Raw genomic sequence first — 25,007 nt, 5'->3', positions numbered from 1 at the left:
TTGTTATCAAATAACTAAATTTTACATCTACATATGTGAATATTTTTATTTTTTGTTTATTTCTTAAAGTTTTTTTTTTTAATGCACCTACCTATTTAAAAATTGCTGACACACAACTAACTACAAACAAACAAAATCAATCTTATGTCGACCAAAATCTCTATTTCAAACGAAAATCGACACACCACAAAACGCAGCGATCTCTTTTCTCATCCAAACGGGGGATTTTTTTTGTTGTTCTTGAAATAAAATTTAAAAAAAAAAAACAAAAAACATGATTTAGGTAGGTAGAAACGAAAGAAAAAAATTGCCACACTCCACATATTTCTTTAAGAAAATCAACATAAATAATAATACCTATATTCTGCAGAGATAAGAAAAACAAAATTCAATTAAGAGTTCACTCATATATAAACCATTGTTAAAATTATGATTTCCTAAAAAACAAAATTTACATCAGGTTTTATGCCTAAAAAAAAAACGTACCAAAAGATAATCTAATGATGAGGTATAGGAAATCATATGAAAAGAAAAAAAAAAAAACAACAAGTATTATAATGGTCGTCCAATGTGCGATGTGATACCTACATTACCTACACTAGTAATAAATAGATACTCTTCTCTTTGTTGATTATAGTACTTAAATACTCCTTATTGAATAGTATGTACAGATTGTACTAACCTAGAAGCTACCTAATCATCATTCCATTCAAACGAATATGTACACTCAATGTTCACACACAAAAAAAAAACAAACCAACAATATGGAAACAAAAATGTATCTACACAATTACTTTGAAAAAAAAAATACCAAAACGACAGCACTGATCTCCGAACCCCAAATTAATGTATGAATATGAATAAAGTAGCATCTACTAGGTAGGTAGAGGAAGGAAACATTTTAAGCCAGCAGTTCATTGCGAACGTGAGAACCGTAAGCTCCTGAGCTCAGCACGCGACACAATACTTTTATATTAGGTATACATACCATTAACATATTTTCACGGTTTTTTTTTTTATATTATTTTTTCTACATAAAAAATTTTTTTTATCAAAAAAAAAAAATTTTTTTTAATTCGCTACCAACTAAGAGAAGTTGCAATTTTTTTTTGTTAAAATCTTCTTGTACCTTATCCATATAAAAAAAAATTTATATTGATATTCATGAATTGTTGAACATTGCTTCTCTGTGAGATAAAAGAAAAAAAAACGAATGAAATAAAGAACAAAGTGCTGCCTGCTTGTGGAACTTACAAAAAATCTATCTCATATGTTCTCACATTAATTTCTCTCAAATTCATTAAGAAAGAAAGAAAGAAATCATATATACACTTTGATTAGATAAATTATTATTCACAGCTGATTTGTACATGCAAATTTATATTATGAACTCATTGAAGTGGTGATGAAAGTGAAGTGAATATAGGAAAATTGTTACAACAAAAAGAAAAAAAAAACTAACACGGTGCAAACAAAGGAGTACGTGCACAACTACTTTCGTTACCTACCTACCCCCACTCTCTCAACAAAACACAGGGTAAAAGTGAGTAAGTGTGTCGTTGTCGTCGGAGACTAATTATTTTTTATCAAAGAACAAAATATTGTATAGTTGTCCTCCCAATGGAATAGAACATACTTACACAAAAAAAAAAAATTAACAATTCCAATGAAAGTGCAAAAAAGTATTTCAACTTAATTAAAAAAAAAAAATTCAAAGAAGAAAATAATAATTATGTTGTGTGGACTACTACTATAAAAAAAAAATCATTTGTAGTTCACCGTCACTGTTCACGTTCACCTATATGAGAATAAAGTACCTTACATATGTATGTAAAAATATAACATTACTTTTTCTCTCTGGCTATAGTGTATTTTCCATTAAATAATCAGCAGAAAAACAAGAGAGACTCGTTTTGTGTGTTGTTGTTGTTCTTGTTCGTTTTGTGAAAGAGAGTCTGCGAGAGTTGCCACTACCATTCGACTCTTAATAGTACTATATTTCAAGTGTCTTTTAAAAAACAGCAGTGAACTGAACAAAGAGCTTGAGTCTTGTGTATCATACAAAGATACAACAAAATACAAACATACACAAATAAAAATAATTAATTAATATACAAAAAATACAATAACAAAAAACAATACAAATATCAAAAAATTTTGATACAAGAGTAAAAAAAAAAAAACAAGGGCAAACAATGACCTTGCCAACAACAATTCCAATAAACGACACTGACGACGATTCTGATATGTTCGGACCCCCCAGGTCATCGCCACCTATTGGCTTCCATCATCATCGATCACGCGTCCCAATGATCTCTCCAAAACTTCGACAACGTGAGGAACGGAAACGCATACTTCAATTATGCGCTCACAAACTCGAAAGGATAAAGGACTCTGAGACAAATTTGCGCCGTAGTGTGTGTATTAATAATACATATTCGAGGCTCAACGATGAGTTGCGTCGGGAGAAACAGTCTCGTTACATAGCTAATTTACCAAAGTGAGTATAAATGTTTTTTTTTTTTTACATTTCATTCGAGCTTCGATTTAATAATGTGGTTTGTTTGTCTTTGTTTGCCGTCACTGCCTCTGCGACGGGTGGCGGCGGCGGTGATGGCGATGAAGAAGATGAAGGTGGTGATGTGATGATGATGATGTGATGCATATCGTAGGTTGATAAAGGTAGGAAGAGTATTTTTTTTTTTTTTTTTCAAAAAACAAAAAAAAGACAATGACTTTTGTTGCGTAAATTGAAAAACGAAGAGAAACAAAAAAAATTTTGCCTTGACATATCCGAATTATAATTTTGTTGAAGAATAAAAACAAATTAATTAAATAATGCGAGAGAAGAGAGATAAGGTAGTGTGAATGTGAATAATAACAGTAACATTTGTGAGTAAACAGTATAAAGAGTAATCTCAAATTGACACTCTTTTTTTTGTTGTTGTTGTTGTTGTTGTTGTTGTTGTTGAATCTTTGTCTTCTCTAGAGGGAAGTGTATATTTTTTTTATTTTTGTTTTCTTTGAAAAAAGTGGGGCTCTCATTAAACCTATCAGTTACCAGTGCTGTCTCTTTTTAAATTTCAAGGGTAGAAAATGTGTTGGTTGAAAAATATTGTTGAGTGGCATTTTACTCAAAAAAAAAATAAGCAAAGATAATGATGACGTATGCATGTGGGTAGGTATAGTTACATATACATACATACATACATATGGTTGAAGTTTTTTTTGTCTTTTTGCTTATGTCTTCGATTGCACGTTTTATTTGTGGGGTTTTCCATTTGCAAATTTAAGATTTCAATATGAAAATTTTTATATTTTTTTTTTTTGTTGGAATAGAATGGAAGATACACACAACATACATAATATACTTCAATACCTACAATAGATTGATTTTGTTTTGCCATTGGATTGGAGTAAGGTATAATGAATATTTTGAAGAAAAACAAAAAAAACTTTTTCAAACTGGTGGTTATAAATTTATTGTGCTGATGTGTTGGTGTAGTTCAAGGAAGGGTATATTTTTTGTGTACCTAAGTAATTTTCGGAAGAAAAACTTATCCGGTTGTTGATACAATTTAGTTCGAGGGTGAGTGGGTTTTGATTTTAAAAGAGCAGAAAAACATAAAATATTGTATTTGTATATTCATGTTGATGGGGAAACGTGCGGGAGGATTTCCAATTACGTCAACATTCTATATTACTTTAAGCCTTATTTTGCAATCTGATTCACGTGAAACTTCAGTTTCTCTTGAAAATTTTAAATAAATCAACCCTTTGCTGATAGAAGTTTATTAAAGATAATTTGACGTAATTAATCAAGTGAATCGAGAGAGGTTCACGTGGATCGATTTGTTGAACAGGGATGTCCTGTGTGCCTATCTTTTCAAATTCTTAAATTCAGATTTCAATCAAAAACTTCAATATTTCACCGAAATCAACAAGAGTATCAATACGTTGCCAGGTGTTTAAATCTGTGACATGGTTTTCTAACTCTCACATTGAGAAAAGTTTTGGAGGAAACGAAATCCATTTTTTTTATGAACTTTTGTCCATCACTTTTCACGATGTGGGTCTATGAATTAGATCATGGCGAAATCTCTTAAAAATCCACATGTTAATGCAAACGAAGGCGGAGACATGTTCATAAATCATCCTTAATGGCTTTGTACTAAGCTGTAAAAGTTTGATTGGGTCACGACTTTTTTGCAGATTTTAAAAGTTCTAACAAAATTAAAAAATTGGTTAACAATGGCATGGGATTCTGAATTATTTGCAACCCTCAAGGAACAACTAAAACACATTATGCAAATCTAGGATTTTATATGAATGTGACATAGATTAAAAGATATGAAGTTGAAAAATGATAAAAAAACTAACATAAGGTTTCTAAAAAATTCATACTGGTTTAATCTCATGCGTTTTATGTACTATCTCCAAGTACTTTGAAATAATAACAGAAATGTAAGTTTGACAGATAGATACTTTGAAATAACCAAGATCCCAAACTTAGCTGTGAAATCAGTTTTCCACACTAAACTGCCGAATCATATGTTTTTACCTGTGACTTTTTTATGTATCCGTGTTTACACCATGCTTACGCACACATAGAAACGTGCCAAGAAAAAAACATCTGTTTCATCACTCATTACTTTTTTGTTGCTTTTGACATCTTTTCATGAACAAGAATTCAGATTACAAAAACAACACTGTAGAGATATGGTTTTTTGTTTTTAATATCTTGGTGTAAGTAAAAATATACATTTTATTGCTCTATTTTGATTAAAATCATTTGGATTAAAATCATGTTTAAAGTCATTTTGGGTCATCAGGATTTCTTTATTATATTTCAGGTTTTTAAAATTGCTTCAGATATGACTTTTTCTTTAAAAAAAAACTGGAGTTTAAGAGCCAATTCTTATTGTGTAAATAGTGGTTAAATATTTAAAATTTCGAACTATTGATTTTTTCCTTAATGTTTTTGTTGTTTAAATATGTTTTTTCATACAATGTCACACCCGTTACATTTTTTAATTGTTATAAAAACACACAATATCCTTCAAATATATGCTTACTCCAAAAGTAATTAAATCTCCTATCATATTGAATACGATATCAACAAAATAGCTTCTGAAAGACACCAAAGCAAACTGAATCCATTTTCTAATGTCACACCCGTTACATCTAATCTAAAAAGTTTGCTATGTTGAAAGTGAAGTTAAGACATTCTTTGAAGCTATTAAAGACCTTATATAGTAAATAGAACATAAGTTAGGCCAGGAACCAAAAATGAAGCAAATGTGTCACACCCGTTACAATTGAATTATCCACCTGTATAATATCTTAATACTGCAGTTTCAATTAGACCTAATTTTGAAATATTACTATAAATATGGCCCAATAATGAATCTGATGTTCATATTTTCTATTTAGCAACAAACATTCCCACCTATCTAAATATTTGTATATTCATCAAACATGTTTAACAAGCAAATTTGATAATTTAAGCGCCCCTATTAGCGCTTTTTCACACTAACCATAGAGATTCTTTTAAAGTAAACACAATTGATACGTTATAGAGAATGTATACGCATTCATAAGAAAATTTAAGTTTTACTAGTTAGAATGAAAATAATTAAGAATTAACTTAATAAATAACAGGTTCTTGGGTAGGTACTCTTAAATTTAATTTTAATCGGAAAAAAACAACTTTAAATTATAACTTAGTATATTTATATCTATCTACCCACAAACATACATTATACACAATGCTAAAAAAAGTCAACCCCAATTTCCAATGTGGCCATTCTTTGTTCCCCTAAAAATTGAAAAAAAAAAAGAAAAAAAAAATTCTTTGTAAAAACCTTCTCTCCTTTTAAACATTCGTCGACGAGAGTACACATAACCATAAATTAATCGGGTTATTCCATACCTAGCTATTACTGAATTGCCTTCTTATCTCTCTTACATTTTACACCCTCCCCCCCCCTACTACTTACTTACTACCTACCTACTCTATAGAACATAATTTCTCTTCTCTCCGGATTGACATTAAATAAAAAAAAAAAAAGAATAGAACATGAAATGTTCAATAGAGACCAACAATTTCATGCCCTAAACCAGACGTCACAGTCGTTATACTTTATACATACAAATATCTACATACTTACATGTAGATATGTCGTTCGTATCGTATTTAGCTAAGAGGTACGTTCGTTTACGTTATAACGTTCGCTCATTTTGTTTGAACTTGTGCATGGATGAAAATCGGAGGAATTGAGAATTGAGAGATCACTACTGTGATACTGATTATTGTTGACATCATGGCATGGTGTTTGTTTTTTTTTTTTTTATTTCACACAAAAATCTTCGTAGGAATTACGTATTAACGATATTTTTGTTTTTTTTTTTCTCTCATTTGCGTTGAAGATGTGCTTTAATAGCAATGTTTTTCTGTTTTCATTTTCACATAATATTAGAATATTACTCACTCATGTTATTCGATAAACAATAACAAAATCAAAAAAGTACCGAGTATATTCTTGTTGTAAACAAAATGCTATTCAGGGTTGCCAATTTAGGGGTTTTTCCCCAAGATGCGAGGGTTTTTTTTTTTTCGTCTTTTATTTTAGGAAGGGGAATAACCTAGGGAGAAAAATTTTATTTAGGGTTGCATCTTACATCACTGAGGTATGTCTTTTTTTTCTATTTAGGTATATTTTTTTTTGTGTTAAAATAGGGATATGAATGGAGCCATGTGTTTAATTTTATTTAAGATAAAAGGTTAAGGACTACATAGGTACATAATTGTATAATACCTAAATCCATGTGGAAGAGCAATTTTTTTCGGGAGAAAAAAAGGTATATGGAAGGATTTAAAACGAGCTTACGATGCAAATTAGATGTGACTAATCTCGTCTACATCCGTGTAGTGCGGGTAAACAAAGAAAATCGTAATCGTAAACTGATGATTATTCTATAAGAAGATTCAGTTTTAAGTTAAAATTAATGGAATGCAACTAGCTATATGAGAGAACTTTGTGATAAAACAAAGAGAAACAAAGATAATAAAACACGAGTTTGTTTTTAGAACACCTGCCCTGCCACCTGTCCACTGTCCATAAATATGTGAGAAATGATAATTGACCTCGAGCTTTAGGCTAATAAAAGGTATCCGCTTTCGGCGTAGAACAAAGTTATATCATAATTTTATTGTTTAATATAATTAGATGCCCTCTTTTAGAGGAAGACATATTAAAGGAAATTAATGCAAATATCGTTTGTAAATGCAGAAAAAGTTTAAATGTATTACAGAAAGATAACAAACAAAACGCAGATGCCGATAAGAATAAAAATTGATTCCAACTTCGGTTAGAAGTTCTGCCAAGATAATATTTATTGTTTTGAATACATACGGGTATTTCCATTGTAACGGGTGTGACATAGTTATTTTGTTAATCTATCTTTCAACGTCTCAAACTTTTAAGGTAAGATGTAACGGGTGTGACGTAGATTTTTTAATGAAAAGTCGTGGATAGCGTATTCAATGCGAAAGGAGATTTAATTACGATTAAAGTAAGCATATATTTCAAGAGAATTAATAAAAACAATTTAGTTTTATAACAATTAAAAAATTTAACGGGCGTGACATGTTTTTGTAACGGGTGTGACATTCTAAGAAAAAATCAATGACTTCAAATTTCAAATATTTAAGCACTATCTACACAAAAAATATTTTATTAGGGTCAGAATCTCAGTGTACATCCGAATAATTGAGTCCAGATTTTTTTGAGCAAGTTATTTCAAATTTAGATTAAAGGCTTGCTTTGAAAACTTTTAGTTTTTCCCATTTTTTATTAAAACATTCATTTTTTTTTAATTTTTGGATTAAGGTTAAAAAAAATGAATCTAATATGAAATTATAGTACAAGTATTTTAATACAATCACTAAATTTCTTATATTTTCACTTTCATTTATTGCCTATTGGTGGTCAACTTTCGTAGAATTACTTATATGTATGTGGAAAATACGGAAATACTCGGATATGTACTTTTTCGAAAATTAATGAGGTACATACTTATTTTCCTATATGATATCTTCAAAAAGTCAAATTAAATTTTCAGAATCAAGTCCAGTAAAAAAAAAAACATTTGAAGGGTGTTAAATTCCACTCATAATGCTAAAATTCAAACAATATGTTCACAGTTCACACCCTTAATACGGATGTCGTTTGTACTAAAACGACAGGAAATGAAATTCAAATTTTACTTCACAGCTCTCTCAACTCCTAACCAGTCTCTTCCCTAAAACACTGTTATTGTTTTGTTAAAACCTCAATTTTAGCTTCTGAAACGAGTCGTTTTCTTATGTCGTCATTTTAGTACACAGCACGACAAATAATGTAATAGAGGGGTGATTAAAATAAAACCTTGATGAAAATTACTTGAAAACTGTTTAAGTTTATATCCATCGGAGTAGATTTATTTGAAAACATAATGTACATTCATATAGTATAAAAAAAATACATACATAGATACAGATATTAAGTAAGATGATTTTTTTAATCTAAAAAAAAACTCCCTCCATCATTTTAAAGAAGCTCGAATAAAAATTATATTTCTCAACAAAAAAATCAAAAGAACTCCTCTCTATTGTAATTGTAATGATGCCTCTGCCTATTTAGTAGATGGGGTTGAAAATGGGAAGTTTGAGTCTGAGCATGACGAACATTTGTTGAAGAAAGAAAAGTGCGGGTACAATAAAAACATACGAATCGGACTCGATGTTATGAGTTGCTTTTCATCCCCGAAAAACGTAGTTGTTGTTTTGTTCATTAACATTTCTAATAATGACAATGTTTTTTTTTCTTTTTTTTTTTTGGAGAAGACTTAAAATTGTTTGTGTAAACACGATTAGAGACTCAACAGTTCACTCATATTCATTTTCATTCCGCAAGATTTCAAGTGTAGATACATACATAGATACACACAATATAATATATCTGTGATATGTGTGTCTACAGCTTACACCTCGTGTGCTGTCGCTGTGTCTATTGAAAAACTAAAGTGAGCTGCGAACAAGGGGGGCAGTTGTTGAGAATATTGACACCAAACGATAGCAATAAAAGCAAAGTATTGTATGTGTGTGTGTGTGTGTATGTATGTGTAGATATTTATAAAGTGTTGGTTTGGACAAGGTTTTCAGGTTAGTTTGGGTAGGAAATGGTTACTTTCAGTTTTATTTTCGACTAGGATTTCCGATTTGCTTAGGTAGGTACTTATGGTTTAGAGCTATCGATAAATAGGGTATTAAAGTGAAGCTTAAAATGTTTTCTAAATGGAACTAAATGTTTGGAATGTATCTATAATTAAGGATGGATTTTTCAGCAGATTTACCTACTCTTCATTTTGATGACGATGATTGCTTTTTTAACTTTTAATATTTGTTTCTTGAATTGGGTACTTACGTTCCACATTAGCTGCGTTCTTTTGGGAACATTTATCTACAGCCTAGTATGTACTTAAAACTACTTCGAACTACTTTTGCCATATTGAAAAAGTAGTTCAAAGCACCTTTAAGTACTCAGCAGTAGATGAATATTCCCCAAGAAACGCAGCTATTATAAGCACAAGGATTTCCCAAGTATTGATACTGAACAGGCACCAACAGAAAGGAAAACGTAAACTTATATATGTAGTTACCTCGTCAAAATTCTATCCTCAGCTTGGTTTAGGTTCTATACGGATACGGTTGGCAATGCCAAAAGCTACTGACCAACCAAGAAACTCTTAACATCGTCGCATGAATGCAGAACTAGCCAAATAGCCTGTTTTCACTACATCCCAAAATAAGATAATTTCACAAATTAGATTAGTTCAAATTTCAAATTATTTTTTTTTTCTACACGATATGACATTCGAAAAGAAATAATTTGCGAAATTATAAGAAAACAAACATACCTACTTTCATATATTTCACATATTTCCAGTAAAATGAAAGACAGTACTTTTAATCAATGTTCCACACTTTTTGTAGACTAAATACGATGGTCTGTCAAATTTCTGACAGTGGAGAAAAATTATCTGAGGAGAAAATAAATCTCCGAAAGTCTGAAAAATAATCTGTAAAAAGTGGAACTTCTATCATTTGACAGAACTCATATTCCTGGCCAAAGTAATTTTTGTGATAAATTTGACAGGATGTAGACATTTTTTGCTTTCTTGTGATAGCTCTCTTCTACGAAAAACAGCACAACTTTTGAAGTGTGGAACAGAACTAGACTAACAATTAATCACCAAGAATTACTTAATTTGAAAGTTTCAGACTGATTGCGGAACAGATTTAGTAATAAAAGCCATGTTCCATTGGAGTTTACTCATGAGTAGATCTAGTACTACAATTAACACACGATCTTCTACTCGAGGAGATACGAAAGTGTAGTTGTTGTACTAGATTTCTACTCACAAGTAAACTACCACTTCCAATGGAACAGGGCTAAAGTCCCCGATGACAGTTTAGGTTGCCGTACTTAATTTGAACAGGGATGTCAAAACCGGATCAGAATGAAATGATACTTTTTAATATTAATTTATTATTTTCTAAGTAATTACTTAAAAACCCCTTTTCTTTATTGATACCACATTTGAAATTTGTTATTATAAGTTTCGCTATCGCTTTCAGTCGAAAAGACAAAATAATATACCAAACATGAATAAATTCAAAATTTCAGACTAAGTGTGGCTTAATAATTAAGTCTAAGTTGACAGTTAGGTTTGATATATGTAATTTAAACAGAGATGTCGAATCCGGATTACGAATAAGATGATACCTTTATTACTTATTTATTATTTTCTATGTAATTACTTGAACCCCTTTTATATATTGATCTTCTTGACATGTTATTATAAATTTCGCTTTCGCTTCAAGTCGAGAAAGTATTTTCTATGTGACATTTATTTGTAGATAACCACCTAATTCGTAATTCAATGTAGCTTGACGGGATAAACATATCTATCTAAATACATTAGAAGTACCTCTACTCAAATTCAAATTGAATAACTAAAAACAAAAGAAAATCAAGTGATACCACACAGTAAATGTGTGTTATCGAATTAAAAATATTTGCTACGAATTCCATAATAAGGCCACTGGTTTTCGAATAAAATTTATTCTAACTTTTTTTTGTTATAATATTTTACGTAGAGCTACCTTGCTAACCATCTATCTACCAATACTCTTGCTTAATTGCACGTAATTTAAAACCTATGTAGGTAGGTAGTTTATAGTGTCCAAAGAAATACAAAAAAAAAAAAATGTATATAAAATGCTTAAACCAGCTTTGAGTTTAAACAAAAAAAAAGCAATATAAATGGAAACAAAAACAGAAAAAAAAAACAACAAATGTTTTGCATAGTTTGAAGACAATACCGTAACACAAATGAGTAAGCGAATAGATCTAAAAAAAGAAATTGAAAAAAAAAAAAAATAAATAAACTTGTTTTCATTTCGTTATGATAAGAAGCTAATTTTTATTTAACGATTATTTGATTATTTTTCAAAAACCTTAAACAACTTGCAAGAAAACAAAGATAAAGACAATAAACGACCACAAGTTAACAATATCCTCTTGTTTTTTGTTACTCTACACAGAATCAAAGGACAAATATTTAATCAATCTACAGAAAAAGAAATATGTATTTACTAGGGTAGGTACCCTATTTTAGAGACTCCCTTGATTTTTACTTGAGGTCCAAGTCCAATGTACCTATTTTGAAATCCTTCATAGCCACAGATAGCAGATGTCGTGGCAATTATTTGTAGATTGTCTCCAAAGTCAAAGATCCTCATATCATCATCATATACAAAAAAAAAATACAAATATACATAATCCAATGATAAAAATACCACCATCTTTTACTGAGCACGCAAGAAACCAAAGCAAATGCAACTATGAGTGAGTGATTGAGGAATACCAAAAAAAAAAAAAAAAAAAAAACATAATTTTTTTTTTTTTGTTCATTGATTGAATGCGTGTCAGCATGTTGACGGTGGGTATTTAACGTTGTGTGTGCTTTGCTTTCGTTTATTTTTCATTTTTCGTGTAACACTCATACAATGATCTTTAATTAGTTTTTTTTTTTCTCGAAATATTTGGTGTGGAAGTAGAGTGGTGAAACCCATGCCATATCTCTAACTCTGGCTCTATGGTCTATGTGTTTGGCTGGCACTAGCAGAAAAAGCAGTGGCAGAGGCACCTTATCGAATAAATTAATATGAATTGAATAGGGATAGAAAGATAGGGAGAGAGAAACTATTATGACTTTTGTATGTTGTTTCAACAAGCATAGCATATCCACATTTTTATATGTATTTATCGTCATGTTCCGGAAAATTTTATGCTAGGTATACACCTACTTTAAATTCTGTTTATTTTTTCTTTTAAATAGTGTGGGTAATGTTTGAAAGTGTTTAAGGTATGTGCACAATTTTGTTTCTATGTTGTTGGGAATGTCCTTTCCCGCCTAAACTGTGATTGAAATTGAAAAAAAATCTGAAGAAAAAATGAGTGTTTTTTGTAGAATTCTTTAGGTGTGTATTCATGCATCTTTATGTACCTAACTACATCCTGGAAAGTCCATTCATCCTAGTATATAGGTAGTTATCTTGGAACAGCTGATTAACAGCTGACTGGGTAGGTACTTATTTGTTTTGGTTTATAGCATTCGAAGTATGGTTGTAGGAGTGATAAGGATGTTTGTTCTTGTTTTTTTCTTTTCCTATTTCATTGTAAAAAAAATCACAAAATTACTGGTAGTTGGGTAGCTATACCACCATGACCATTGTAAAGATAAATCTTTCTTGGGGGTTTCTTTCAAACGAATAGAAAAACGAACAAACCAAAAAATGATTTGAAAAACAGCTGTTCTTGAAGGTATAACCACAATGATCAGAGCGGTACGCCAGTCACCGTATAAAACAAAACAACCTATAGCGAATTGCATCATATCGTCAAGTTTTCTTTTAGATCTTTTTTTTCGCAAGAGAACAGAGCGCTCACTTAGTTAATTTACATCAAGTGCATTATAAGATGCTTGTGTATTTGATGGTTCTAAAAGCTTCTTTTTCGTTTGATTTTATTAGATATTTACGGTTTTACATGCAAGCACAAGTCACTTAAGTGATCAATATATTGAGATATGTTTGGTATTTGATACTAAAATGAAAATGTATATTTGAAAATATGCATTATTTTACGGGTTGAATGTAAGACAGGGCCTAAGTGTCAATTCTTTCATTTAATTTTTGTACTACTTTATCCTTTCTACTACTTCAAATCGACCCTTCCAGTTGTACCTTAAGGAGCAGTTTCATTATAATGTGCCAACATCAAAACGGAACTAACTGCTTAATTTTACTCAAAAACACACATTTTTAAATAGAAAATGTCACATTCTCCAATATTGGCAAGTGAAATAGTTCTTTCGTAATTCAAGGGTTCGTAAAATGCTGGTGTCGAGTTAGTTTTTGATCATACATTTACTTACTTATGATAAAACTATATCAGCAGTTTCGTTGACTCGCTTAATCCGCTTTTACACTTCATCAAGGGGTGAAGGCAGTGTAAGTTACGGTGGAACTTTCTGAGAACCGAGCAAGAGTGTAACGAGCTCGTTAAAGTTGATTCATAGATAGATACTTGGCGTTGCGTTTTTCTGGCTATCTAGTTCCATCTCTCATGCTTCGAAACTTTCCAGGCAATTTACTGCTTCAATTTCCTCTTCGTCTAAGGGACAATAGTTCCGCACAGAGAGAAAATAACGCAAGCATAACTTTATTTCTGTTATATTTAACTATATTTCTAATTTGTGGCATATTTAACTATATAATGTTTAAATTTACCAGAATTAAAGTTAAACCCGGTGTTATTTTTTCTCCGTCCGATTTTGATGAGTTGATCCCGATATCCAATTTATTGTAGAACTCAGAACAGTTTTTGGATCTGAGCCTTGACAATTTATACAGCTTTTTATGGAATTTACACTATGTGAGTGAATAGTCAGCGTAGAGCAGGTTTTCGCATTCACTTGGAATTGTTTTTCAGCAGATCAGAATGCTGTTTAGAAAAGGTTTTAGTTCCTTGAGCAACACTAGGTTTGATGCACTTTATTATTGATTTGTAGTTCTCCAGTTGCACAAAAAAGTTCCTGTAAGTTACTTCATTATTGATTTGTAGTTCTCCAGTTGTACAAAAAATTTCCTGAAATAAAAAAAGAAAATATAATTCAGATAAGTCTAGTATGTTAAGGTTATGGAAGATGACTCTCAAACGAAGATTCCGCCATCAGAAACTGACATATCCAATTAAAAATACAATTAAGGGTACAAAAATTATGTCAAGGAAAATGCGCTAACTATCGATTGTTGTTTTCTCGGATCAGGCAGTTCAATACCTAATGAGGAAATCCGCATAACAAATAGGTTCTATCAAATTTCTCAAGTGATTTTCCAAAAGACTGGAGAGCTTCACTCGTTTTCTTCTCATTATATTGCAATAAAGAAAATAATTATCTTTAGAAAAACCGATGAATGTATTTAAATCCCGAGGAACAATTTTGATACGGATTTAAATCTTCGAGGCAAAGGTATTAGAAAATCTTCTATTCTAATCAAAAGTATTTACGAATATACATAGCTATCAGTGTTTTAGACAAAATGATAACGCAAGTGCTTTGCAATGATATCTTTTATTTTTCCGAATTTTGGCTTTTTTATCACGGCTGTCTACGTATATCTGTTTCGTTTATTAAAGGTTATCTGAGATTATGGGAATCCGAGATAACCTATCCGAAAGGTTCTTGAACGCACTCATAGTAACAAGAAGTTTTTGGAATTGTAAACAATATGGATAAGTATGAATGTACAATCCGTAATTTTGAAGTACTTTTTTGCCTTCATTGTGAAAACAACTGTCTAATTTTTGTATCTTAACTTCTGAAATGTATATGGTTTAAAATTAATTCTTTCATATCAAGAGTTTAATAGAATTCTCTTGACTCAACTTCCAGAGGAGACGAACACATGCCTTGATGATTTGGTCTCAAGGTTACTGCCTTGGCAAAGCGTTTTTAAACCACTTTATAAACAAGGTATAAAGGTGATTTAAGTTATATTCTTGTTAGCGAATTCATTTCATAATACAATTAAATAGCTTTCAAGGAATCTCACTATAAGACCTAACAAAAGCTTAACTGAATTGTTAAAACATTATTAATAAATGGTAATGCTTTGCAAAACAACTTTCTCTGAAAATCAAATAGTCTACAGATAATGACGTAATATTTAGGCCTTCCTAAAAAAATAGAAATTATTTCCCCATACCTTACAATCGCCAATGTATGGATTGTGAGGTATGGTGAAATATTATGTATTGTATAAGTATGTACATATAAATGATTTTCTATCAAGAGGTCAATAGTAGTGCATATAAGTTAAACTACACTTCAAAAAGACTTACGTTTTTTGTGTCTCAATTAAAAGCGTTCTGTAACCATCTCTATCTCAAGCTTTTTCATGTTTATGCCACATCTAAATTTCTTCTGCTATCCTGTTCCTCCGGAATGGAATAGTAATTCATCAATTTTATGTATCCATTTTTGGCATACAGTGGCTCATTTTGGCGATTTGGTTACCAAATCAGATTTCCTGTGATACGAACTCCAAAAACCATCCCAAAAACTCAGACATCAAACCACTATTTTAATATAACAAAATTACAAATAATTAATTCTTCCATTACTTATACATTTTTCTTTTCGATTTTTTTCCAGATCTGAACCTAAGCCCGAGTCAGCTCGCAAAAATGTCTTCGGCTCGCATAGCAATAATTGTGGTATCGAATGTTCCGAAAACTCATCAAATGAATCTAGTACTAATTCAACAGCCCTCACCTCATCAATTCCAACTGCAACACAACCTCATAACTTAACTGCAATGACCAATGCATCAGGATGCAGTCACAACAAACACAACAACTCATCTTTATTGTGTACAGAAAAACGCAAACGTTCATTATCTAGCAATAGTGTTGATGCTGATTTGGAAAAGCTCGACCGTGAACTAAGTGCTATTAATGCTTCAATGCCTCTTATAGATCCAGAAATTACTCAAGGTGCCGAACAACTTGAAAAGGCCATGTCATCACGCAAACGTTTACGCAGCGAAGATGAAAGTGACCGTTTGGTTCGTGAAGCCCTTTCACAATTTTACATCCCACCACAAAGACTTATATCAGCTCTGGACGATTGCCCTTTAGATAGTAAGAGAATTAAATTAGCTGGCGATATAGAACTCGATTTGGCTCATGAAATGAATCAAACACAAAAAGAATTTGAAGTTATTATGGATGCACTGCGATTCGGTTCACCATCAAGTCAGACTGGCAATGATTCCTGTGGACAGGCAGCCATGATGAGTGAAACGGGTTTGTTTCATAACTTAGTTGTGACATCATTGGAGACGTGAAAATATCAGTAAAGAGAATTAAAGTCTTCGATCTAGAAAATGTTGCTCCAGAACTAAATAAAAAATATGATGTATTTCAGTTTTGTATTCCTTAATTTGTATAGAATTTGAAATCAAAAAAATACAAATAGATTTTACACGACGTGATACTAGTCATCACTTTTTTTGTCAATATTCTCATCGTGTAAAATACTCCAAGTATTCCAAAATTCCATTAAAACAAAAAAAAAAAAACAAAAATTGTACAGGCCAAGTTTTCCTAATTTTTTTGCTATTGCAAGTACAGCTAATAGTATTCCTTTCTCTTATTATAGTTTCCATGCAAAGTAGGCAAACATCAAACAAAACAAATAACAAAAAAACATTTATGTTTTGCAAAAATGTAATTTGATTTATCAATATTAGATTATTCGTAGAAGAGCTGTGATATAATTCAGTAAGACAAAAACAAATATCCAAAAAATACAGAAATGGCTAATACTGCTTGAATAAAAATTACACAAAAAATTAAAAGTAAATATTTATATTACCTAAAAATACCTAATAGTAAAAGGTTTAAAAAAATTAAAAAAAAAAAAAAAACAAAAAAAAATTATTTGATAAGAATTAAGTTTTTACGTAAAAACAAAGAACATGTAAAAACATTTTTTTTAAGCAAAAAAAAAAAAACTTAAAATTAGTTGTTTTTTATTATTATTTTTTTTTGTGTTGCATTTACAAGCAAATTAAATTAAAAAAAAAAAATACTCGTGAGAGTTTCTTTTTTTTTGTTGGGCAGATTATTGCCAGCATTTTTTTTAATATTTAAGACAGTTAAATTTTTTTATGGAAAAATTTATACTTATTTTAAAAAAAAAATTAACAAATTTTGTTTTTATCTCTTTGTTTTTTTGTTTTTCTATGTTTGGCTTCTTTAAAGTAATGTAGTTAATTATTTTATCACTTATTATTTTGAACAAAGAATAAAACAGCAATTAAAAATAGTTAAATTAAATTTTGTTTGTTTATTCAAATTTGTGAACTTGTTTTCATACTATTATTATTATTATTAATTATTATTAATATTAGTTTATTGTTTAAGTTATATACAAAATATACAAAAAAAAATTATATATAAAATGAACAAAAAAAAAAACCTTAAGTAAAATAAAAATATTTAAAATTGCTTAAAAACAAAAAAACCTTTGTTTTTTTCTATTCAAATGAAAGATTTTCAGATACCTTCATAAATACACTGAAGTGAACAGTGGTGCGCTGGTTAGTGCGATGGACTATAATGGAGCCAGAGGTCTGCGTTCGATTCCCGCCTCACTGGCGTTCATCTTATAAATGTTTTAGAGGCAGGTATTGTGACGGTCACCGGCGGATCCAGGGAGGGGAGGCACGGGGGCACGTGCACCCCCCCCCCCCCCCCCAGAACTAGTTCATACTTAAAGCAAATCAAATTATAAGAGTTGTTAAAATATATGAATAATAAGAGAAAGAACTTGAGTGAAACTCTTGTCTATTTCTGGCTGAAAATGCGAATTTTATTGTTTGTTGATCCACCTCACGAATAAATAAACCACTATTTGTTGGGTAAACACCAATTTTTTTTCGATTTTCTAAGTGTTTTTTTTAACTTCAAAGTGATTTTGGTGAAAAATTTTGGTATGGACATCGACAATTAAGGTATGAATTGTATTCTAAAAAAAAATTTAATTGTATATGCAACTCTATTTTTTCATACGGAGGGGTTGAAGTAGTGTGTATAACTTAAAAAATTTGCACTTTTTTCGTTATTTTTTTCTTACGTTAGTGTTTTTAAAATAGCGCAACCCCCCACAACATTGCATAAAATATATATTATTGAACTGCTGGATATATAGAACAATCTTGCATTTCAAGAGTTTGCCCAAGTTTGCACCCCTGAAAATAAAGACCCCTTGAAAAAAAGCGACCCTTACTTATAGACTTTTATAAATATTATGTTATTGAGAAAATTTCTTTAGGGATACCTTTAAAAATATGTAAAGAAATAGTGTTCCAAATTTCAAAAGAATCGGTGCAGTAGTTTTGAAGTTATAAAGGGCACCGCCTTGAAAACATTAGTTGTGGGGAGAACGATTTAAAGTTTTGAACCCTGGACTAAAACGTTCGTAAGCGAAGTATTAAAATACTCATAACTTGGTCAATTTGGCTCCAATAGACCTACAATTTGACCAAAATATTCTTGAGATATAAAAAAATTTATTGCAAATAAAAACAACAAAACTGGGTTTCCCAGAAAAAAAGTACCTACAGCTCTGTGAAAAAAAATTGCACCATGTAGCATTTTGTACTTATCATACAAATTGCGGTCTTCTCTATTGATGATAACACAACGCAATAATTTCTATTGTATTCAGTAGCATAATGAACAAAGAAATTTTAAGCCAGAAAGTTTAGACCATTAAGACAATTAAGCACGACGGCGGCTCAAAAATAACTCATGGGGATGCTTTTCATATCATGGTACTGGTCTCAAATTTTGGAGCTAACCCATAATGAAGGCTCAAATTAATGTTGACATTATGAGGGAAGTACGTTGAATGGAATATGCCTCTCAAGTGGGTCCTGTAGCAGGATAATGACCTTAAGCAAAAGAGCAAATTAGCAAAAGATTTTTTCGCTTGAAATAGGGTTCAGGTTATGGAATGCCCGGCTTATTAGAATAATATCGAAAATCTTTGGACAGATGTAAAAAAGTTGTATTTGAATCCAAGCCGAAAAACACGCTGTAATTATGGGAAGCTTCATGGAGAAATATTCCACTTCAGCGATGTCAAGCATAAGTGGACTCTATGCCACGACGTTGCACCGCTGTACTTAAAAATAAAATTCTAAGACCAAATATTAATCAATTGATATAGTTCCAAATCAAAAACTTATTGGGCCTTACTAATAATCAAATTTAAAGCTCGCTTTAATTTTTTCACAGTACCAAAAACGAATTAAATAGTCAGGTTAAAGGCTAACTCTTGGTTAAATTTTATAGTTGAGTTTCCCAACTATAAATTTTAATCGAGCATTAGCCTTTAACTTGACTATTAAATTGGTTTTTGGTATTGTGAAAAATGTATAATTAAGGTAAAAATTAAAGTCAGCTTTAAATTTGATAATTGGTAGGGCCCATTGATTTTACCAAGAAATTGTTTTTTTTTCGCGAATTTCGAATGCTGGTGCTATTATTTTTCACACCAAAAAAGTGGTATTTTTCTTATTCTGATGAGCATAGCTTATTTAATTTTAATTATAATGGAAAAGTGCTTACGTTTCTTGATTACTCTAACTTCACTTCTGTTATTAAAATGTAAAATAAAATTCAAATTATTCTTTGTTCAAAATATCTTTCATTTAAAACTACAATAAGTAGTTGGTGCTATTTTTTTTCACAGAGATGTACCTATGTTTTAGTTTTTTTTTAATCTTAGGAACTTTAATATTTTTTATTAGAATGAAGTCTTTAATATTTGACTAAAAACTACGAGGTCATTAAAAAATGGTATAAATATGTCCATAATATTGCAAAATTTTATACAAAATCAATTAAAAAACGAAAACATTTTTTTTTTCTACATTTCATCTTTAAAACTTAATTTCTCAAAAACTATTTAATGAAACAACTTGACTCAAAAAATAAAATTAATAACTAACTTTAAGAAAAGTTATAGCACAGGGTTATACGTGCATTTTATGATTTTTAATATTTTTTTTTCTCCCGGCTAATCGGGAGGTAAGTGGGCAAGCACTTTAGTGGCTTTTACTGTAGGGTAAAAGCGGGTGAGATGGCATACGTTTTTGTTTTTTGTCATATTTTACAAAGTAAACCACATTTCATATTTCTAACAATGCAAAAATGTTCTATATTCAATATCCAACGTATTATTTGGTTTACAGAATTTTATATTTTAAATTTATATTTTTAAATAAATATAGAAAAAAAAGTTAAAAAAAAAACCATCTCCCCCTATAGGGTGGGTGAGATGGCGCATGAGTTTGTTTTAGGTTTGTATTGCCAAATTCATTGCACAAATGGTTGAACGATGTGAAGGAGTCAAGCACCAATGCATGCCATATAATAGATTGCAACTAGTCGTCTTTTTTGTAAAATTTGAACTTGGCTGAATTACTTAAACAAATATTTCGAGGGTGATATGGCACATGCTAACACTATACTCAATTGAAAAATTCTTGTACGGAATGCGCCTTTTCACCCGCAAAAAACTGCGCCATCTCACCTTTTTTCGCATAATTCCTATTCGTAAGCACCCATAAAAAGCAGATAGAACTAGAGCTCAGATTTCACACGCAATCCATAACTTATTCTCTCTTGTTTGTATTGGTGTATCAAGGGCATCTAAGATCCCAACGACTCACAAAATATCGGAACAAAAAATAAGAGCGAAAAAAAAATTCGAAAAAAATCATCACATGATTTGCTTTGAAATTTTTTTTTTTTTTTGTATCAAAGACAAAGAAACGAATACTGGCTACTTCGATTTAAAATATTTAAAGAAAGCTAAAAATATTTTTCATACAATTTTAGAGCAATAAATGTAAAAGATATTTAAAGTGCGCCATCTCCCCCGCCGCACCATCCCACCCGCTTTTACCCTACCAAGAAAATGAAAATTTTTCCTTCCGAATATTTTTTTTTTTCATTTGGTACCTATTTGATGTGGAAAATGTGCCCAAATATTTTTGGACAGGTTTTTGATTAAAACACCGCACTGTGCGTCGTTAAAATTCGCTGTTTGTCAGTCAATCGTATGATACTTCACTTTATTTCTAACTGTTATTACTGTTTTTTTGCCAATCCGTCCCTTCTGAAAATAAGAAATCTTAAATCAAATTCTTTTACCATTGTTTGCCAACGAAATTTTAACTCTAACAGGTTTTCTAAAACGACATTTTTTATAAAATGTAATGGTACCGAGTTTTTTTGATGAAATGCACAGTTGTTTATGTTTGATTCGAAATGTTTGATATAGAAAAAAAAAATACTTTTTTTTATAAAAATTAAAAAACGAGTAGATACTGAAAAAGCTGTGAAACTGTGAAAAAAAATGTCTATGTTCAATGAACATTGTTCATCCTTCCATAGAAAAAAATAAACTTGGTGAGTATAAATTTAATTTGATCTGGAGATACAGCCAAGTTATTCTATCTCAATTTTGACTTTAAAAGTTTTGTTACCTGGGTCACTATGGTGTATGTGTAACTTTTTTATGTTTTAACTTTTCTATTCTTGATGTTTTGGTTTCCGCTCAAAAGATCATTGAAAAATCCATACAAATCCGAACTTTTTGAAATAATAGCTGTGTTTTATTTCCCTCGCGATCCAGATCAGATCATTGTTTTATTAGCTTTACAATAAAAGCAGGACTTTGTGTTGTTATTGTTTCGCAAATAAATACAATGATCTGATCTGGATCACGAGGAAAATAAAACACAGCTAATAAACAAAATATTTCTTTCAGGTCATTTTTTTCATACAAAACTATGCTCTTTTGAGCGGAAACCATAAATCGAACACAGAAATGGATAAGGCAAAAATTGTTTATGATGTCGTTTCAGAAATTCTCATACTGCTCGAAACTTCATGCTGACTCTGTATGTCACTAGAATAAAAAGAAGAAGTGCGTTGTTTGTTGTGATGATTATTTTTTTTTTGTTTATTTTTTGTTTATTTTAAAGAACTCAAAGTGGTTTGAATGGAATAAAAAAGCAAAATAAATAATACCTTCAATTTGTTTATTTTTTCTTTTGTACACGCATTTTTCTCGTTAGAAAATTACGAACTTACATATATGAATGTGTAAATAAAATAGACGCCATTTTAATTCTTCAGAACAAACCATATTTTTGTGTTTATTTTTTTAATAACAAACTCAAATGGTACACTTGTAACATTTTGCACTTTTGTTTCAATTGTCACTTGAGGGAAAGTTCATTTAAAATGTTGCATTGCAATGTATTTATTGATGAACCTAGTACAGAAACCATGGTATAAAAAGACGAGGTATTATCATTAGAAAAAACTCTGTATCGAGAACTGTCAAAACTTAAAAATGGCTACTTAAGGTTTTGACAGCTGCCCATTGAAATTGTTGTTGTAAACAAATTTGTCTTGGAAATTGTTGTTGCTTTTGACTTTGCCAAATATTAAACGTCAAAACCTTATTACCCCATTTTGTAAGATGGCGGCTCTAATGATCATGATCAAGGTATGCATAGCTTGTCTTTTTATAGCATGTACAGAAACACCATGTGAATAAAATGGAAATATCTATGAAAAATGGAAACCCAGACAAGAGAACCAAAAGAAAAACGTTAATTTATCACGAATTCCAGTCGTATCGGAAATTTTCTACGATTCACGAAAAAACAATCACAAAATCCGATCGTAGTGACGATTTGTATGATTTATTAAAGCTAAGTATACAGTTCTTCCAGCAAAAAAAAAACCAATGCATTTCTTATGGGAGAAATTTTTTTAGATTTTTTCCGAACAAAAATATTTTTTAACTCACCACAGCTGTAAACCAAAATCGAAAAAAAAATTATACTCACCACGATTTATGGGAGAGATTTTCTTTTAATTTTTTCCGAAAAAAAACTACAGCTATACTGTAAACCAAAATCGAAAAAAAAATTATACTCACCACGATGTGCAGCCCATTGTTTTTGAGGAAAAAATTTTACAACTGTCATCTGTTTACCACAGATACATATTTGTTTTCAAGAAAAAATTTGTTTTCTTCACCACTTATTTGTTTTTTTTTTTTGTATCGAAAAGAACTGTATATTTAAATTAAAACTTTTTTAACCCTCTAGGTACTGCATGAATTATGAACGAAGTGAAATAAAATTTTATTAACAACTTTTTAGCTTTATTAGGGGTTGAGAAAAGGTATTACATACAAATTTTTATTTTTTTACATATGTATACATTTTTAGAAACATAAACCATATATGGGTTAGCATGCAGCAAGGCGATTTCCAGCAAAAAATTAATAGGTAACCCATATATGGTTTAGTATGCATTCAAGATATGTTTTTAAACTCTTTCTTTTATCATTGTTGCAGAAGAACACCTTCCATTTTCTACACATTGTGTACGTCTTCAGTCCGCAAATTTGACATAAATTGGCGTTTTTGTTTGTAATTCAAGGATATGGTCGATGTTTTCAGTTCGCACTGAATTCAACGGCTTTTGCCCTTGGTTGTTGTGAGTGAATTGGAGTTTCGGGATTAGATGGGGCTGGACTTCCGTAACTTGTATATAACTCCCTCAGCTTTGTTTTGTTCCATCTCTGCTTTGATCACCTGCCAAAGTTGAAGGGCATCCTCTTTTTTGTGACATTTTAGGTTTTACAGATTTGCATAAGTGCTCGGAGATGGCTTGTTTGATGTTAAAAAGGGCCAGAATTTGAAGCTAGATCGTCATCACTTCGAAAGCCATCACCAGTTTTAGCCTTTACATATTTTTTCCATAGAAAGTCTTAGAATTCATTTTACAAAAAAAAATAAAAATCCCACAAAAATCAGTAATGTAAGTCGCCAATGCATGATAACTCAGTATGGTGTTTTGAAAAAACACAAAAAAAAAGACAAAAATTATTGTAAAATCAAACTTCGTAATCATATGAAAGTATAATAAATACATGCGAAACATATTTTATATTTATAATTGGATGCAACTTATTTATTTATTATAAAAAAGCACTTGAAAAGTGCACACTTTTATTCAATGATTTGCACTTTACACATGCTCTTGAAACAATGAGTTTATTTCAGAATCACGACTCTCTTACTGATAATAAAAAACCGGTTATAACGGGAAAAAATCGATATGAAATCGATAAACCATATATGGGTTAGTATGCGGTAGAGGGTTAATAAGACCCTATCGATCCATCAAATGAAAACTGACAGTCCCCGCGTTTAACGCAGTCCACATTAACTTAAGTTCTGAATTTTGTAGAGGCTCTGATTGGTCAGAACCAAATGTCACCTAAAATTCACCTTACTTTTTTTGACATCTAACTAATCAGAGCCTCTTCGAAATTCAGGACTTAATTTCAGGTGGCCCGCGTTGAACGCGGGGACTGTCCCTTTTTTCCAATGCTTGGACTGGAGTACAAAATTTCGAATGAAAAATATTTGAAATGGATGGAGGTCCAAAAAACCGTTTTTTGCTTCTAAATCTAGATTTTGGGGGTGCAATTATATTTTTACATACCGTTTCGTAATCAGCTTGACAAGCCTACAAAACATGGTAGGTTTTGAGTGTTTTCGTGAGAATTGTGTAAAGTAAAGCAAAATTTGTTCACGAAAAATGTTCCAAAGCTAATCTGATTGTTTAACGGCCAATTTCTTCACAGAGTCCTAACGCTAATACCGGTCCTAGTCCTAAAGTTAGTACTCAAATCAGTACCAACTCATTTCTTCACCCAAGTAC

The 25,007-nt window shown here is 30.7% G+C and overlaps 2 protein-coding genes across 2 annotated transcripts in view; one reads left to right on the top strand and one right to left on the bottom strand.

Annotated features, from left to right (window-relative positions):
• LOC129918142 (uncharacterized) overlaps positions 1-13,564 on the bottom strand; it is a 61,453-nt gene extending 47,889 nt beyond the window's left edge. The window contains exon 1 of the mRNA XM_055998513.1: positions 13,546-13,564. The gene's annotated coding sequence lies outside the window, so the exon portion shown is untranslated. The remainder of the gene's footprint in view (positions 1-13,545) is intronic.
• Positions 904-17,079, top strand: LOC129918139 (uncharacterized). Its single transcript, XM_055998508.1, has 2 exons — positions 904-2,500; positions 15,829-17,079. The coding sequence occupies exons 1-2, from the start codon at positions 2,196-2,198 to the stop codon at positions 16,520-16,522; spliced, it is 999 nt and encodes a 332-aa protein (XP_055854483.1). The 5' UTR covers positions 904-2,195; the 3' UTR covers positions 16,523-17,079.
• The last annotated feature ends 7,928 nt before the right edge of the window (positions 17,080-25,007 follow it).

Source organism: Episyrphus balteatus, chromosome 4, assembly GCF_945859705.1.
Source record: "Episyrphus balteatus chromosome 4, idEpiBalt1.1, whole genome shotgun sequence".
In the NCBI taxonomy this organism is placed as follows: Eukaryota; Metazoa; Arthropoda; class Insecta; order Diptera; family Syrphidae; genus Episyrphus; species Episyrphus balteatus.
The sequence above is the reverse complement of the archived record's forward strand: the minus strand, read 5'-3'. Positions and strand labels throughout refer to the sequence as shown.